The 19081-nt window shown below is 47.9% G+C and overlaps 1 protein-coding gene across 1 annotated transcript in view; it reads right to left on the bottom strand.

Annotated features, from left to right (window-relative positions):
• Nucleotides 1-19081, bottom strand: part of LOC144727512 (uncharacterized) — a 49105-nt gene that overhangs the window by 1712 nt on the left and 28312 nt on the right. The window contains exons 6-10 of the mRNA XM_078606388.1: nucleotides 18508-18564; nucleotides 18087-18158; nucleotides 16510-16687; nucleotides 12310-12460; nucleotides 11775-11906 (exon numbers count right to left, since the gene is read on the bottom strand). Coding sequence (XP_078462514.1) covers nucleotides 11775-11906; nucleotides 12310-12460; nucleotides 16510-16687; nucleotides 18087-18158; nucleotides 18508-18564 — 590 coding nt within the window. The remainder of the gene's footprint in view (nucleotides 1-11774; nucleotides 11907-12309; nucleotides 12461-16509; nucleotides 16688-18086; nucleotides 18159-18507; nucleotides 18565-19081) is intronic.

The following is a 19081-nucleotide window of genomic DNA, read 5'->3' as shown; positions in this document are numbered from 1 at the left end:
TAGCCTATCACTAATCTCGGAGAGAATAAGGTTACTCCGATCTGAACTCGATAATTTAGACAAGACTCTCTTACAAACACATCTAATGTTAACACAAAAAATGTCACCTTCTGATTGGAACCACGTTGATAACATGACTTCTGCTTCTGCTGACTCAATGTCAGCCAAATGCAAAGCTAACCTGATTTCTAAATTCAACCTCCTATCTAAAAAGAAACCAGAGCCACACATCGCAAAGCTGGATGTTAACAAGACCGTGATTAATCAGAGTAACATTCCAATTTCTGACAATCTAAAAACGGTACTGGCCAAAGGACTAAATTTCGCCGTCACCCCTAAATATATACCAGTAGAGGATATGATTTCTCAGATTGATGTAGCCCTCAGAGGCATAGGACACATCCATGCGGATGTAGCAAGAGCTGAAATAGCTACTATTCTTAAGAATGCTAAGAAACCCACTAGTAACATCAGCAAAAACGAACGCTCTGAACTCGCGAATTTAAAAAAGAGAGATGATATAGTCATCCTCTCGGCAGACAAGGGCAATGCCACGGTCATCATGGATAAAGATTCATACAACAACAAAATCCTGGACCTGCTTAATGATGGGAGTTACTCCAAAATTAAAAACGATCCCACTAAAAGCCTAACGACAAAAACCAACAGTATCATCACGAGTTCGACTTCCCTAATCGAACCAAGCAAACGTCCCTCTCTAAAACCATCGGCGGCAAGACCTCCCAGACTCTATGGTCTTCCCAAAATCCATAAAGAAGGCACCCCGCTACGACCCATCGTGTCGACGATAAACTCTCCGACGTACAAACTAGCCCGTTTTCTATCAGATACTCTGCTCCCCTTCACAGGCAAGACCTCTTCGGCAGTACTCAACTCAACCCAATTAGTCTCTATGGTTAAGGACATGGTACTATCTCCTGATGACATCCTCGTCAGCTTTGATGTAGTATCTTTGTTTACCAAAGTCCCAGTACCGGACACCCTAACAATAATTGAGGACTTAGTCCAACATGGATTGAATTCTGATGTACCTGCGCTGGTTAGGCATTGCCTCACCAACACCTATTTTACCTGGAATGGCACCTTCTACAAACAGAATGAGGGTACCCCTATGGGCTCCCCCTTGTCACCAGTTATAGCCAACATGTTCATGGAAAAGTTTGAATCAGACGCCATCCAGACATCCACCCTGCGTCCTTCCCTGTGGAAGAGATATGTGGATGACACTTTCGTCATCTGGCCACATGGCCTCCCAGCATTGAACCACTTCTTGGACCACATCAATTCTAGACACCCATCTATCAGATTCACCATGGAAGTGGAGAAAGACGGTAAACTACCATTCTTGGATATTCTGTTTAAGAGGAGGCTTGACGGATCCTTGGGACATTCTGTCTACAGGAAAGCCACCCACACAAATTCCTACTTGAAACCGGATTCCCACCACCACCCATCTCAAAAGAATTCTCTCATCAAAACGCTATACCACAGAGCCCATGGCATTTCTGACCAACACCACCTGACTGATGAATTAAGACATGTACATCGGGCCCTCAGGATGAACGGATACTCTGACCGCACTATCCGCCAAGCTGTCTCTCCCACCACACAGAAACAACCACATGAAACTCTGACCAAAACTATCACGTTACCATACATAGCAGGCGTGACCAAAAAGATCTCCAAAATTCTAAACAAACATAAGATCCAAGTCCGATTCAGTACAGTGCATAAAATCCGTGATCTGATTCCATCTGTGAAGGATGTCGTTCCTGACTTACAGTATCCTGGAGTCTACAAATTGAGTTGCATTTGTGGTGATTGCTACATTGGAGAAACAAAACGTCATGTTGCTGATCGTGTCCGCGAGCACAAGTCAGATCTGAAACACGGCAGAACTGATTCTTCGGCCGTTGCCGATCATTGCTACAACTCGGCGGGCTCTCATGAAATTGTCTTTTCCGAGACCAAGGTTCTCTGCAAACCTCCGGGCTACCATCAAAGGTTTGTACACGAAGCCATACAAATATACAAACACAGACATAATTTCAACCGTGATGATGGGTACAAACTCAGTAATCACTGGAAAGATGTTATTAACCACGCAAAAAAGACTTAATTACACTTTTTGGACCATCTTATCTGACAGGCACTATTTTAATTTACTTCACCGAGTGTTAACATCCACAGTGTTTAACAGTAATCTCTTCATTGTTCTTTGATCACCGCTCGCCACGTTTCCATTCATTGTGTTGAGCACTACGTGATGTCTTTGATCACCGCTCGCCCTCCGTCCCGGCGCGTCTCCATTCATTGTGTTGAGCACTGCGTGCAGTCTTTGATCGCCGCTCGCCCTCCGTCCCGACACGTCTCCATTCATTGTGTTGAGCACTGCGTGCAGTCTTTGATCACCGCTCCTCCTCCCTCCCGATACGTTTCCATTCATTGGCTACCACAGCCTGATAAGCTCTCCCCCCCCCCCCTCTCCACCTCCCTTCAACTTGCTTATAAGGGATTACATCTTGAATCATTGCTTCACTTGATGCAGCTAATTCGGCTGTGACGGTCCCACCTGATGACGGAGACTTGTGTTGCCTCCGAAACGTCGTGAATTTTATTTTGTTTTGTTTTATTTTACTTTCATTAATTTTAATGTTTTTACCTACGTGACTTTACCGAAAAAACCTGAGAATATGAATCATTGCAGTCACGAAAGCTTCAAATCTAGAATTAATGCCCTCTACGGGGAGGAATTCCACCTATCTGTTAGAGTTTTTAACAGACAACGAGACAAGAAGTCACAGCTTCTCGAGACGCTGGCCTTCCTCAAGAGATGCCGCGATAACAAGGTAATACCCATCGCTTTCACACTCACATCCGCTGCTGTGTCCTCACCGAACTCCAAACAGATCTTATTTAAAGCTAGCCTATCACTAATCTCGGAGAGAATAAGGTTACTCCGATCTGAACTCGATAATTTAGACAAGACTCTCTTACAAACACATCTAATGTTAACACAAAAAATGTCACCTTCTGATTGGAACCACGTTGATAACATGACTTCTGCTTCTGCTGACTCAATGTCAGCCAAATGCAAAGCTAACCTGATTTCTAAATTCAACCTCCTATCTAAAAAGAAACCAGAGCCACACATCGCAAAGCTGGATGTTAACAAGACCGTGATTAATCAGAGTAACATTCCAATTTCTGACAATCTAAAAACGGTACTGGCCAAAGGACTAAATTTCGCCGTCACCCCTAAATATATACCAGTAGAGGATATGATTTCTCAGATTGATGTAGCCCTCAGAGGCATAGGACACATCCATGCGGATGTAGCAAGAGCTGAAATAGCTACTATTCTTAAGAATGCTAAGAAACCCACTAGTAACATCAGCAAAAACGAACGCTCTGAACTCGCGAATTTAAAAAAGAGAGATGATATAGTCATCCTCTCGGCAGACAAGGGCAATGCCACGGTCATCATGGATAAAGATTCATACAACAACAAAATCCTGGACCTGCTTAATGATGGGAGTTACTCCAAAATTAAAAACGATCCCACTAAAAGCCTAACGACAAAAACCAACAGTATCATCACGAGTTCGACTTCCCTAATCGAACCAAGCAAACGTCCCTCTCTAAAACCATCGGCGGCAAGACCTCCCAGACTCTATGGTCTTCCCAAAATCCATAAAGAAGGCACCCCGCTACGACCCATCGTGTCGACGATAAACTCTCCGACGTACAAACTAGCCCGTTTTCTATCAGATACTCTGCTCCCCTTCACAGGCAAGACCTCTTCGGCAGTACTCAACTCAACCCAATTAGTCTCTATGGTTAAGGACATGGTACTATCTCCTGATGACATCCTCGTCAGCTTTGATGTAGTATCTTTGTTTACCAAAGTCCCAGTACCGGACACCCTAACAATAATTGAGGACTTAGTCCAACATGGATTGAATTCTGATGTACCTGCGCTGGTTAGGCATTGCCTCACCAACACCTATTTTACCTGGAATGGCACCTTCTACAAACAGAATGAGGGTACCCCTATGGGCTCCCCCTTGTCACCAGTTATAGCCAACATGTTCATGGAAAAGTTTGAATCAGACGCCATCCAGACATCCACCCTGCGTCCTTCCCTGTGGAAGAGATATGTGGATGACACTTTCGTCATCTGGCCACATGGCCTCCCAGCATTGAACCACTTCTTGGACCACATCAATTCTAGACACCCATCTATCAGATTCACCATGGAAGTGGAGAAAGACGGTAAACTACCATTCTTGGATATTCTGTTTAAGAGGAGGCTTGACGGATCCTTGGGACATTCTGTCTACAGGAAAGCCACCCACACAAATTCCTACTTGAAACCGGATTCCCACCACCACCCATCTCAAAAGAATTCTCTCATCAAAACGCTATACCACAGAGCCCATGGCATTTCTGACTAACACCACCTGACTGATGAATTAAGACATGTACATCGGGCCCTCAGGATGAACGGATACTCTGACCGCACTATCCGCCAAGCTGTCTCTCCCACCACACAGAAACAACCACATGAAACTCTGACCAAAACTATCACGTTACCATACATAGCAGGCGTGACCAAAAAGATCTCCAAAATTCTAAACAAACATAAGATCCAAGTCCGATTCAGTACAGTGCATAAAATCCGTGATCTGATTCCATCTGTGAAGGATGTCGTTCCTGACTTACAGTATCCTGGAGTCTACAAATTGAGTTGCATTTGTGGTGATTGCTACATTGGAGAAACAAAACGTCATGTTGCTGATCGTGTCCGCGAGCACAAGTCAGATCTGAAACACGGCAGAACTGATTCTTCGGCCGTTGCCGATCATTGCTACAACTCGGCGGGCTCTCATGAAATTGTCTTTTCCGAGACCAAGGTTCTCTGCAAACCTCCGGGCTACCATCAAAGGTTTGTACACGAAGCCATACAAATATACAAACACAGACATAATTTCAACCGTGATGATGGGTACAAACTCAGTAATCACTGGAAAGATGTTATTAACCACGCAAAAAAGACTTAATTACACTTTTTGGACCATCTTATCTGACAGGCACTATTTTAATTTACTTCACCGAGTGTTAACATCCACAGTGTTTAACAGTAATCTCTTCATTGTTCTTTGATCACCGCTCGCCACGTTTCCATTCATTGTGTTGAGCACTACGTGATGTCTTTGATCACCGCTCGCCCTCCGTCCCGGCGCGTCTCCATTCATTGTGTTGAGCACTGCGTGCAGTCTTTGATCGCCGCTCGCCCTCCGTCCCGACACGTCTCCATTCATTGTGTTGAGCACTGCGTGCAGTCTTTGATCACCGCTCCTCCTCCCTCCCGATACGTTTCCATTCATTGGCTACCACAGCCTGATAAGCTCTCCCCCCCCCCCCCTCTCCACCTCCCTTCAACTTGCTTATAAGGGATTACATCTTGAATCATTGCTTCACTTGATGCAGCTAATTCGGCTGTGACGGTCCCACCTGATGACGGAGACTTGTGTTGCCTCCGAAACGTCGTGAATTTTATTTTGTTTTGTTTTATTTTACTTTCATTAATTTTAATGTTTTTACCTACGTGACTTTACCGAAAAAACCTGAGAATATGAATCATTGCAGTCACGAAAGCTTCAAATCTAGAATTAATGCCCTCTACGGGGAGGAATTCCACCTATCTGTTAGAGTTTTTAACAGACAACGAGACAAGAAGTCACAGCTTCTCGAGACGCTGGCCTTCCTCAAGAGATGCCGCGATAACAAGGTAATACCCATCGCTTTCACACTCACATCCGCTGCTGTGTCCTCACCGAACTCCAAACAGATCTTATTTAAAGCTAGCCTATCACTAATCTCGGAGAGAATAAGGTTACTCCGATCTGAACTCGATAATTTAGACAAGACTCTCTTACAAACACATCTAATGTTAACACAAAAAATGTCACCTTCTGATTGGAACCACGTTGATAACATGACTTCTGCTTCTGCTGACTCAATGTCAGCCAAATGCAAAGCTAACCTGATTTCTAAATTCAACCTCCTATCTAAAAAGAAACCAGAGCCACACATCGCAAAGCTGGATGTTAACAAGACCGTGATTAATCAGAGTAACATTCCAATTTCTGACAATCTAAAAACGGTACTGGCCAAAGGACTAAATTTCGCCGTCACCCCTAAATATATACCAGTAGAGGATATGATTTCTCAGATTGATGTAGCCCTCAGAGGCATAGGACACATCCATGCGGATGTAGCAAGAGCTGAAATAGCTACTATTCTTAAGAATGCTAAGAAACCCACTAGTAACATCAGCAAAAACGAACGCTCTGAACTCGCGAATTTAAAAAAGAGAGATGATATAGTCATCCTCTCGGCAGACAAGGGCAATGCCACGGTCATCATGGATAAAGATTCATACAACAACAAAATCCTGGACCTGCTTAATGATGGGAGTTACTCCAAAATTAAAAACGATCCCACTAAAAGCCTAACGACAAAAACCAACAGTATCATCACGAGTTCGACTTCCCTAATCGAACCAAGCAAACGTCCCTCTCTAAAACCATCGGCGGCAAGACCTCCCAGACTCTATGGTCTTCCCAAAATCCATAAAGAAGGCACCCCGCTACGACCCATCGTGTCGACGATAAACTCTCCGACGTACAAACTAGCCCGTTTTCTATCAGATACTCTGCTCCCCTTCACAGGCAAGACCTCTTCGGCAGTACTCAACTCAACCCAATTAGTCTCTATGGTTAAGGACATGGTACTATCTCCTGATGACATCCTCGTCAGCTTTGATGTAGTATCTTTGTTTACCAAAGTCCCAGTACCGGACACCCTAACAATAATTGAGGACTTAGTCCAACATGGATTGAATTCTGATGTACCTGCGCTGGTTAGGCATTGCCTCACCAACACCTATTTTACCTGGAATGGCACCTTCTACAAACAGAATGAGGGTACCCCTATGGGCTCCCCCTTGTCACCAGTTATAGCCAACATGTTCATGGAAAAGTTTGAATCAGACGCCATCCAGACATCCACCCTGCGTCCTTCCCTGTGGAAGAGATATGTGGATGACACTTTCGTCATCTGGCCACATGGCCTCCCAGCATTGAACCACTTCTTGGACCACATCAATTCTAGACACCCATCTATCAGATTCACCATGGAAGTGGAGAAAGACGGTAAACTACCATTCTTGGATATTCTGTTTAAGAGGAGGCTTGACGGATCCTTGGGACATTCTGTCTACAGGAAAGCCACCCACACAAATTCCTACTTGAAACCGGATTCCCACCACCACCCATCTCAAAAGAATTCTCTCATCAAAACGCTATACCACAGAGCCCATGGCATTTCTGACCAACACCACCTGACTGATGAATTAAGACATGTACATCGGGCCCTCAGGATGAACGGATACTCTGACCGCACTATCCGCCAAGCTGTCTCTCCCACCACACAGAAACAACCACATGAAACTCTGACCAAAACTATCACGTTACCATACATAGCAGGCGTGACCAAAAAGATCTCCAAAATTCTAAACAAACATAAGATCCAAGTCCGATTCAGTACAGTGCATAAAATCCGTGATCTGATTCCATCTGTGAAGGATGTCGTTCCTGACTTACAGTATCCTGGAGTCTACAAATTGAGTTGCATTTGTGGTGATTGCTACATTGGAGAAACAAAACGTCATGTTGCTGATCGTGTCCGCGAGCACAAGTCAGATCTGAAACACGGCAGAACTGATTCTTCGGCCGTTGCCGATCATTGCTACAACTCGGCGGGCTCTCATGAAATTGTCTTTTCCGAGACCAAGGTTCTCTGCAAACCTCCGGGCTACCATCAAAGGTTTGTACACGAAGCCATACAAATATACAAACACAGACATAATTTCAACCGTGATGATGGGTACAAACTCAGTAATCACTGGAAAGATGTTATTAACCACGCAAAAAAGACTTAATTACACTTTTTGGACCATCTTATCTGACAGGCACTATTTTAATTTACTTCACCGAGTGTTAACATCCACAGTGTTTAACAGTAATCTCTTCATTGTTCTTTGATCACCGCTCGCCACGTTTCCATTCATTGTGTTGAGCACTACGTGATGTCTTTGATCACCGCTCGCCCTCCGTCCCGGCGCGTCTCCATTCATTGTGTTGAGCACTGCGTGCAGTCTTTGATCGCCGCTCGCCCTCCGTCCCGACACGTCTCCATTCATTGTGTTGAGCACTGCGTGCAGTCTTTGATCACCGCTCCTCCTCCCTCCCGATACGTTTCCATTCATTGGCTACCACAGCCTGATAAGCTCTCCCCCCCCCCCCTCTCCACCTCCCTTCAACTTGCTTATAAGGGATTACATCTTGAATCATTGCTTCACTTGATGCAGCTAATTCGGCTGTGACGGTCCCACCTGATGACGGAGACTTGTGTTGCCTCCGAAACGTCGTGAATTTTATTTTGTTTTGTTTTATTTTACTTTCATTAATTTTAATGTTTTTACCTACGTGACTTTACCGAAAAAAACCTGAGAATATGAATCATTGCAGTCACGAAAGCTTCAAATCTAGAATTAATGCCCTCTACGGGGAGGAATTCCACCTATCTGTTAGAGTTTTTAACAGACAACGAGACAAGAAGTCACAGCTTCTCGAGACGCTGGCCTTCCTCAAGAGATGCCGCGATAACAAGGTAATACCCATCGCTTTCACACTCACATCCGCTGCTGTGTCCTCACCGAACTCCAAACAGATCTTATTTAAAGCTAGCCTATCACTAATCTCGGAGAGAATAAGGTTACTCCGATCTGAACTCGATAATTTAGACAAGACTCTCTTACAAACACATCTAATGTTAACACAAAAAATGTCACCTTCTGATTGGAACCACGTTGATAACATGACTTCTGCTTCTGCTGACTCAATGTCAGCCAAATGCAAAGCTAACCTGATTTCTAAATTCAACCTCCTATCTAAAAAGAAACCAGAGCCACACAGCGCAAAGCTGGATGTTAACAAGACCGTGATTAATCAGAGTAACATTCCAATTTCTGACAATCTAAAAACGGTACTGGCCAAAGGACTAAATTTCGCCGTCACCCCTAAATATATACCAGTAGAGGATATGATTTCTCAGATTGATGTAGCCCTCAGAGGCATAGGACACATCCATGCGGATGTAGCAAGAGCTGAAATAGCTACTATTCTTAAGAATGCTAAGAAACCCACTAGTAACATCAGCAAAAACGAACGCTCTGAACTCGCGAATTTAAAAAAGAGAGATGATATAGTCATCCTCTCGGCAGACAAGGGCAATGCCACGGTCATCATGGATAAAGATTCATACAACAACAAAATCCTGGACCTGCTTAATGATGGGAGTTACTCCAAAATTAAAAACGATCCCACTAAAAGCCTAACGACAAAAACCAACAGTATCATCACGAGTTCGACTTCCCTAATCGAACCAAGCAAACGTCCCTCTCTAAAACCATCGGCGGCAAGACCTCCCAGACTCTATGGTCTTCCCAAAATCCATAAAGAAGGCACCCCGCTACGACCCATCGTGTCGACGATAAACTCTCCGACGTACAAACTAGCCCGTTTTCTATCAGATACTCTGCTCCCCTTCACAGGCAAGACCTCTTCGGCAGTACTCAACTCAACCCAATTAGTCTCTATGGTTAAGGACATGGTACTATCTCCTGATGACATCCTCGTCAGCTTTGATGTAGTATCTTTGTTTACCAAAGTCCCAGTACCGGACACCCTAACAATAATTGAGGACTTAGTCCAACATGGATTGAATTCTGATGTACCTGCGCTGGTTAGGCATTGCCTCACCAACACCTATTTTACCTGGAATGGCACCTTCTACAAACAGAATGAGGGTACCCCTATGGGCTCCCCCTTGTCACCAGTTATAGCCAACATGTTCATGGAAAAGTTTGAATCAGACGCCATCCAGACATCCACCCTGCGTCCTTCCCTGTGGAAGAGATATGTGGATGACACTTTCGTCATCTGGCCACATGGCCTCCCAGCATTGAACCACTTCTTGGACCACATCAATTCTAGACACCCATCTATCAGATTCACCATGGAAGTGGAGAAAGACGGTAAACTACCATTCTTGGATATTCTGTTTAAGAGGAGGCTTGACGGATCCTTGGGACATTCTGTCTACAGGAAAGCCACCCACACAAATTCCTACTTGAAACCGGATTCCCACCACCACCCATCTCAAAAGAATTCTCTCATCAAAACGCTATACCACAGAGCCCATGGCATTTCTGACCAACACCACCTGACTGATGAATTAAGACATGTACATCGGGCCCTCAGGATGAACGGATACTCTGACCGCACTATCCGCCAAGCTGTCTCTCCCACCACACAGAAACAACCACATGAAACTCTGACCAAAACTATCACGTTACCATACATAGCAGGCGTGACCAAAAAGATCTCCAAAATTCTAAACAAACATAAGATCCAAGTCCGATTCAGTACAGTGCATAAAATCCGTGATCTGATTCCATCTGTGAAGGATGTCGTTCCTGACTTACAGTATCCTGGAGTCTACAAATTGAGTTGCATTTGTGGTGATTGCTACATTGGAGAAACAAAACGTCATGTTGCTGATCGTGTCCGCGAGCACAAGTCAGATCTGAAACACGGCAGAACTGATTCTTCGGCCGTTGCCGATCATTGCTACAACTCGGCGGGCTCTCATGAAATTGTCTTTTCCGAGACCAAGGTTCTCTGCAAACCTCCGGGCTACCATCAAAGGTTTGTACACGAAGCCATACAAATATACAAACACAGACATAATTTCAACCGTGATGATGGGTACAAACTCAGTAATCACTGGAAAGATGTTATTAACCACGCAAAAAAGACTTAATTACACTTTTTGGACCATCTTATCTGACAGGCACTATTTTAATTTACTTCACCGAGTGTTAACATCCACAGTGTTTAACAGTAATCTCTTCATTGTTCTTTGATCACCGCTCGCCACGTTTCCATTCATTGTGTTGAGCACTACGTGATGTCTTTGATCACCGCTCGCCCTCCGTCCCGGCGCGTCTCCATTCATTGTGTTGAGCACTGCGTGCAGTCTTTGATCGCCGCTCGCCCTCCGTCCCGACACGTCTCCATTCATTGTGTTGAGCACTGCGTGCAGTCTTTGATCACCGCTCCTCCTCCCTCCCGATACGTTTCCATTCATTGGCTACCACAGCCTGATAAGCTCCCCCCCCCCCCCTCTCCACCTCCCTTCAACTTGCTTATAAGGGATTACATCTTGAATCATTGCTTCACTTGATGCAGCTAATTCGGCTGTGACGGTCCCACCTGATGACGGAGACTTGTGTTGCCTCCGAAACGTCGTGAATTTTATTTTGTTTTGTTTTATTTTACTTTCATTAATTTTAATGTTTTTACCTACGTGACTTTACCGAAAAAAACCTGAGAATATGAATCATTGCAGTCACGAAAGCTTCAAATCTAGAATTTAAATCGAAATTCAATGGGCAATGTTAGTGTGTGGGCAACGTGGGTCTGCGGGCAATGGTAGGTCTACAAAGGTATCCCAATGCCACGTCATTCGTGGAGATATTTTACGATACTTTCCTAGCGGGATGGCTGAAGGGGGGTGGGGGGTAGGGGGTGGGGGGTGGGGGGCGGGGGAGGGAGACGAACCCGGAAGACGAAGGTGGCTCCGCCACCCCCGCCGCCGCCTCCCGCCCACCAGCTGACGCTGCCGTTGGTGCGATGTTCCTCCTCGATCCGATCGGACTCCCCGAGACAGATCTCCTGGATGTCCTCGACCGTCTAGAGCGGCACGACAGGGCGAACAGCTTCAGACAGGGCGAGCAACTTTAAACGGTGAAGATCTTTGGAGGTGCCACGGTGGCTAGGAGATGTTGACTACCTCGCCTGGTGTGCAGGAGGTCGTGGGTTCGATCCAGACCCTGACGCCTGCTGCTGTATATTTGGAGTTTGCGTGTCTCTCTCTCATCATCATCACAGTGGCTAGGAGATGTGAACTACCTCGCCTGATATACAGGAGGTCGTGGGTTCGATCCAGACCCTGATGCCTGCTGCTGTATATTTGGAGTTTCCAAGTCCCTCTCTCCCTGTGGTCAGATGGATTTATCTCTGGACAACTTCTGAGACTCAACGGGCCAAATTAAATAATATGGGGGGGGGGGGGGGGGCGGGGGGCTCGGCTCACCGAGGGGCAGGCGTCCTCGCCCTGCTGGCCCACGAGGAGGTGCAGCACCTCGTCCTGGTAGAGCGTGAAGATGGCCGCGATGAAGACGCCGTGCGACCGCTGGTTGCTGTTCTTGCCGCCGCTGCCGCCCGCGGCGCCGTACGCGGAGATCCTGGGAGAGCGGGCGGCGAGCTTCTCAAGACAAAGATCCCCCGCGTAGCCTTAACAGACTGTTGGGGCAAGTGCTGTTAGCGAGCAACGCCTATGAAGGCCGGCGCGGCACACGAGGCGATGTTTTTAACACACTGAACCAGGCACTCATTTGCGGCTGAGTCGACCTAGGGGACGCCCAGACACCGGTTGAGATATTCGCTACAGGTGTTGGTGTTGGCCGTGAGTGGGAATTGAACTCAGCACGCCGGGTTCGTAGCGCAGCGTAGCGCTAACCGCTACGCTACCGCTCCCTGTAAACACGATAACCCCCATAGCCACAACTGGAAACTTACCAACCGTGTTCTAGATTTGAAGCTTTCGTGACTGCAAGGAATCATCTTCTTAGGTTTTTTCGGTAAAGTCACGTAGGTAAAACATCAAAATGAATGAAAATAAAATAAAATAAAAAATCACGGCCTCCGAAACGTCGTGATTTTTTATTTTATTTTATTTTATTTTCATTCATTTTGATGTTTTACCTACGTGACTTTACCGAAAAAACCTAAGAAGATGTTACCAACCGTGGGCTGGGGGGCAAGGGAGGGGGGGTGACGGGGCGGGGGGGCAAGGGCACCTGGGGGGGCAGTGGTACCCGACTACTTGAGTCCATTTGGTACTTGCGTTGAGGAAGTGCCGTGACCCTGGCTCTCAACCGTTGACACAGAATCAGAATCTGTATTTACCCTGGAGGAATCCGATGAGCCATGAAGCTCTTTTTCACACGCTGTCCCACGGCAGTGATAAACCAGAGTGGCCTGCTGGATTCGAACCGCGAACCTCTTCTGCTGCAACAAGCGCTGAATCTGGCTTGGGGCCCATCAGGGCCAGGGGCTAACGACGCGGTCGATGCGCGTGCGACGTCTTACGCTCCACGCCCTAGCGACCAGCGTGGTGAAGTATGGTCAAATAACCACCCCACCAACTGCATAGACGCGAGACGCTCATCCAGCAGTGGATTGACAGAGCACCGGCACGCGTACAGGGGGACTTGCACACGGACAAATGTGATTATTCATAAGCGCCCTGGTGACGTGAAAATTGGGCAGAAAAGGGTAGCGGCACATCGAATCCGCGAATCCACATTCATCTGAAAATGATATCCTGACAAATCCACACCAGCCCTGCAACTCAGACATCGTCGATACCAATCTTATTTAAAGTGTCAGCGCAGCCCCAAGCGCAGTGCTGTCCGTGGTATTCCTCGGGTAGGGCTCTTGCCGCTAACCACGAAGCTCTCCCGTGTCGTTCGGCGTGAAGTCCGACGTTTTGCCCCGCGTGCCGGGAGCTTTTTCAGGAGCTGAAGCGGCCAGGTGGTTCAAAGATGCGGAGAGAGCTGAGTTGGAGTCTGGGGTTTAGCCACCGGTGATTAGAAGTGCAGTGAGTTGATGGTTTTCACTCGGTCACTGATGACTTGCACAGAGACCCATAGGTCTCTTTTAGACCCATAGGGAAACAAACTTGGAGAGCCATGGGCTCGACAGAGAGCCGCAGAGCCATTTAGAGACCCATATACTCATCCGGAGACCCAAAGACTTGTTTTCAACCCATTGAAAAACTTAGCGACCGCATAGACTCACGCGTAGACCGACAAAGTTGTGATCAAACCATAAAGTGTAGAGAGCTGATGGTCTCAACCTGGTCACTGAATTTCGCGCAATTCCAGCTGCATGAATAATATCAATAACAAGTATAACCCGTAAAAACAAAGTTTTTCACTATAAATCCTTTATATGAGTGGCGGCTAGAGTCCTCTCGTCCTCTGGCTTGAGATGGCTGCCACCTATGGGTCAGATGATTGCATGGCACCATTAAGCAATTGGTAATTAAATATAATATTTTTGTCCTAAAAAGTGTAAAATTTTGGAAAAATTTTTCCACGAACATTAATTGTCACGCACAACGAGTCTGTGTGGAAAATGTCAGCTCGATTGGATCACGGGAAGTGGGTTAAAAAACGACCGAAAGATTTGCACGGTCGTAAGCAAGCAAGCAAGCGCACAAGTGAACTTAATATAAAGGATTTTAAAAAGCCCTATATTGGCCAGATTGCCAAATGACGGAGGCTCTCAGCAGGGCAGGGATGCGTTGGGCCCCAAGTGCGGAGAAAGGGGCCTTATCGAGGTGACTTCAGAAGTAGCTCTGCAATGTCAACCTCCGGGTGCCGCTCTCTGACACAGGGGTGATGCACCGCTGCCTGCAAGAGTACCCAAAGGAAATATTTCGTTTATATTTTCCTTATCTTGGAAACATGACACCGATAGCGACAACCGGAATATAATTGGTGAGAAAAAAAAAGGTGACAGATGACGTTTTTTTGTAAAAAAATATAAGAAAATAAATCGCTAAAAAATATTGCTACATATCTCCTGGTGTCATTAACGGGTGAAGATTTCCCCGGACACACCAACGTACGCGGCCGCTGGGTGATGTGACGATGCCCGCGATCTCTGAATGTCATTGATCGGCTTCGTGGGGATGGGAATCCCACACCCACCCACCCACCCCCACACACCCCCCCACCCTTCCCCACACCCCCAATCATTCCCTCGTCTCGTGTTGTCGCTTCCTTGAATTGACCACCGCACCTGTCGCAGACGATCGGCTATTACACGGCAAGCCTCAGCCACTCTGCGTCTTAGCCAGAGAGAGGGTCTTGGTCTGACGGGAGACCTTTCCTCCCGCGTGAATGTTGTTGTTGTTGTTAATTTTAAAATGAATTGAGCGACTAAACTTGCATGGGTAGAGGACTCCGCAGGGTTCGGGCAATTGCCGGACGCCCGATTGCGAACTACGTCTAGAGACGACACGTGACCACTACCGGGCCACCACTACGACTGTGCCTGGGTATTTCCGTCCCGATCTGCGCAAACCCTTGGTTCGGATGCTTCACTCTCACCGACAATGGCCGTTCGCCACGAAAGTGGCGGCGATGTCACCACGGCGCTTATGCCAGGCTAGGTGCACACTGAGGCCACTGTGAAATGTTGAAGGCTCGCTGCTGGCAGGAGGTCACGGGGCAGACCCAGCATGATTACCACCACCACCACCACCGTGACCATCACCACCACTATGACCACCACCACCAAGACCATCACCACTGTGACCACCACAATGACCACCACCATCACCACCACCAAGATCATCACCACGACCACAACTACTGTGACCACCACCACCATGACCACCACGACTACCATCACCACCGTGACCATCACCACCACCACGACCATCACCACCACCGTGACCATCACCACCACCGTGACCATCACCACCACCACCACGACCATCACCACCACCGTGACCATCACCACCACCGTGACCATCACCACCACTGTGACCACCACCACTGTGACCACCACCATCATGACCACCACCACCACCATGACCACCACCACCGTGACCACCACCACCGTGACCACCACCACCGTGACCATCACCACCACTGTGACCACCACCACTGTGACCACCACCATCATGACCACCACCACCACCATGACCACCACTACCACCGTGACCACCACCATCATGACCACCACCACCGTGACCACCACCATCATGACCACCACCACTGTGACCACCACCACCATCATGACCACCACCACGACCACCACGACCACAACCACTGTGACCACGACCACCACGACCACAACCACTGTGACCACGACCACCACGACCACAACCACTGTGACCACCACCATCATGACCACCACCACCACCACCACCACGACCATCACCACCACCACGACCATCACCACCACCGTGACCATCACCACCACCGTGACCATCACCACCACTGTGACCACCACCACTGTGACCAACACCATCATGACCACCACCACCACCATGACCACCACCACTGTGACCACCATCATGACCACCACCACAACCACTGTGATCACCACCATCATGACCACCACCACCACCACCACCACCACAACCACTGTGACCACCACCACCACCACCACGACCACCACCACCACCACCACCACGCGTGACTGCGCCACGTACTGGTACTTCTTTGTGGAGGGCACGCGCCAGGCTTGCACCCCGCGCAGGCGAGCCCCCCCCACCAGCACGCTGTGGTTCTTGTTGCGGTAGGCGTTGTTGCACTGCGCCTGCGTGGGGCCGCGCGCCCCGCTCGCTCCGCATGACGTGAAGAGCCAGTGCTGCAGCGCGTCCTCTCCTCCTGCCGGAGCAAGCGGCAAAGGTGACCCGCGTTGCCGCCGAAGGGCCCGTCTGGGGCCAGTGCTGGCTGAGCACGGGGCGAGCACGAGGGAGGTCGGGTGGGGGGCGACCGCGTGGCGATGTTTCACACACGCGGCACCGGTTGCTCATTTGAGGCCGAGTTGACCTCGGGGAAAGCCAAGGACCGGTTTTAGATAATTTAATCGCTGCCACTGGGGTTGGTGGCCGTGAGCGGGAGTCGGGCTCGCAGCGCAGTGCGCTAACCACTGTGCGTGTGTCATCCACCGCTGGATGACAACGATTGCCGTTATAGGCAATGACAGACTGTTGGGGCAAGTGCTGGTAGCGGGCATCTACCGGATGATACACACACGCACACGGAGGGAATGAGAAAGAGAGAGATCGAGAAAGATGGATAGAGATGGATATGGGGAGGGGAAGGTTTAATCCATCTGTAGGGGGATAGAGCGTTGCTCCCTTGCGCAGGGTGTGGGTGTCCTCCAGGTGCTCCGCTTTCCTCCCCACGTGTATAACGAACAGCTCGTCGATAATTGGATGAAAACATCTTTGAAATAAAAACCCAGTGTGACAGCAGGGCCCCTCGTAAGGAGAGTCCCATGACTCAGTACCGTTATCCTGGACAAATAAGTAATTCTAATAATAGCATTATTACTCCGACATATAATCTACTTCTCGACACGGAACAAAAAACATTTTTTAGATTAATTAGAATATTTGGCTGCTATACATTGCTGTGGGTCTATGGGTTTCTATGAGTAAGGGTCTCTGTTGGTTTCTATGAGTCTCTATGCGTCTGTAGAAAGATGTGTTTAGATCATTTGGCTGATATAAATTTCCACCCGATAAGCCTCTTCATTGAGCGACCAATTGTGGCCAGGTCACTTCTGACAAGTAATGTAATAGCTCAGTGGAGCCTTACTCGGTAAAAGAAAAAATAAAAGTTTAGTTTTACGATGGTTCTCTGTGGGTCTATGGGTCTCTATGGAGTAAGGGTCTCTTTGGGTCTCTATGTGTCTCTGTGCGTCTGTATAAATATGTATTTAGATCATTTGGCCAATATAAATTTCCACGCGATAGTGATTAGGCTTAGCTTTCCTACGCTGTGCACTCTTGTCGTGTGTTTGTTAACGCTCGTCGCTGTTGTTTTTGTTGTAACGCTCTGACCGCGTGCCCCAACTGGACATCTGTGAGAGAAAAAACGAAGAGATTCATAGCTCATCGGATTCCTCTTGCAGTCTAAATAAAGATTCTGATTCTGTTTCTCAGGCAACGCGGCAACTCTGACAGCACGCGGCCTATCCACGGGGGGGGGGGGGGGTTAATCCTGAAGGTGACGGAGTGAGTGGGATGGGGGGGGGGTATGATTATGTATTTGTTACCCGGTCCACGGCTCAGAGGATCTCCCAGGGCGCTGGGATCAGGAATGTGGTCCCTCTTGGCAATAACGATGTCTGCAGCACGCACACAAACACACACACACGTGTTTGTGTGTGTCAGTGCACGTGTGTGTATGTCAGTGCATGTGGGCGCATTATACGTGTGTGTCGGAGCACGTGTGTGTGTGTGTCAGTGCATGTGAGTACATTGCACATATGTCCGTGTGTGTGTCAGTTTTTGTGTCAGTTCCTACGCGTGCAATGCACGTGTGTGAGCGCATTGCACGTGCATAGATACGTGCACAGGTGAGTACGCGTGCGTGCGCGCGCGCGCGCGTGTGTGTGTCGGTCGGCGGGCGGTCGGCAAGAATGTTCCAGAGCTACTTGACCGAGTCACACGAGCGACAGAGGAGATCTGCGACACCCGCGAGAGACTCGGCCGAGCGGCAGAGCGAGTCCCGGCTAATGAGGCGGGACGGCTCTGCTCACACCGCGCGCGTGTTTTCATTGCGAGCCCCATAAACCACGCGGTTAAAAGTCTCGACTGAAACAACGCAATGACATTCATTATTATTGACACTAGCGCGGCTTTCCTTGTGAAATGTTATACACCCCCCCCCCCCCCTTGCCGATATGCATCTGGTAGTTCCACAGCGTTGGTTCGAGCATTGCCTGAATCTGCTGCTGATGAGACACTGAATTTTACGATTTAAAGTTTTCGTGACTGCAGGGATTCATCTTCTTGGTTCTTTCGGTAAAGTCACGTAGAAGTGAAGTAATAAAATAATAAAAAAAAAACATAATAAAATACGATTCTCACGACGTTTCAGCCACAACGCAAGCAGCCGTCCTCAGGTGCAGAACAGGTTTGTCGGGGAGACAGCGTCTGAATGAAACACCACCACGCTTGGAGCGTATATTTAAGCTGGGTTGGAAGGGGAAGAGCGCCTTGACAAAATAATTTGCATATCAAGAGGAATTTAGCATATTTATGGGAA

The sequence above is a fragment of the Lampetra planeri genome, chromosome 25, assembly GCF_965212315.1.
Source record: "Lampetra planeri chromosome 25, kcLamPlan1.2.h2, whole genome shotgun sequence".
Taxonomy (NCBI): Eukaryota; Metazoa; Chordata; class Hyperoartia; order Petromyzontiformes; family Petromyzontidae; genus Lampetra; species Lampetra planeri.
This window is presented reverse-complemented; position numbering and strand designations above follow the sequence as displayed.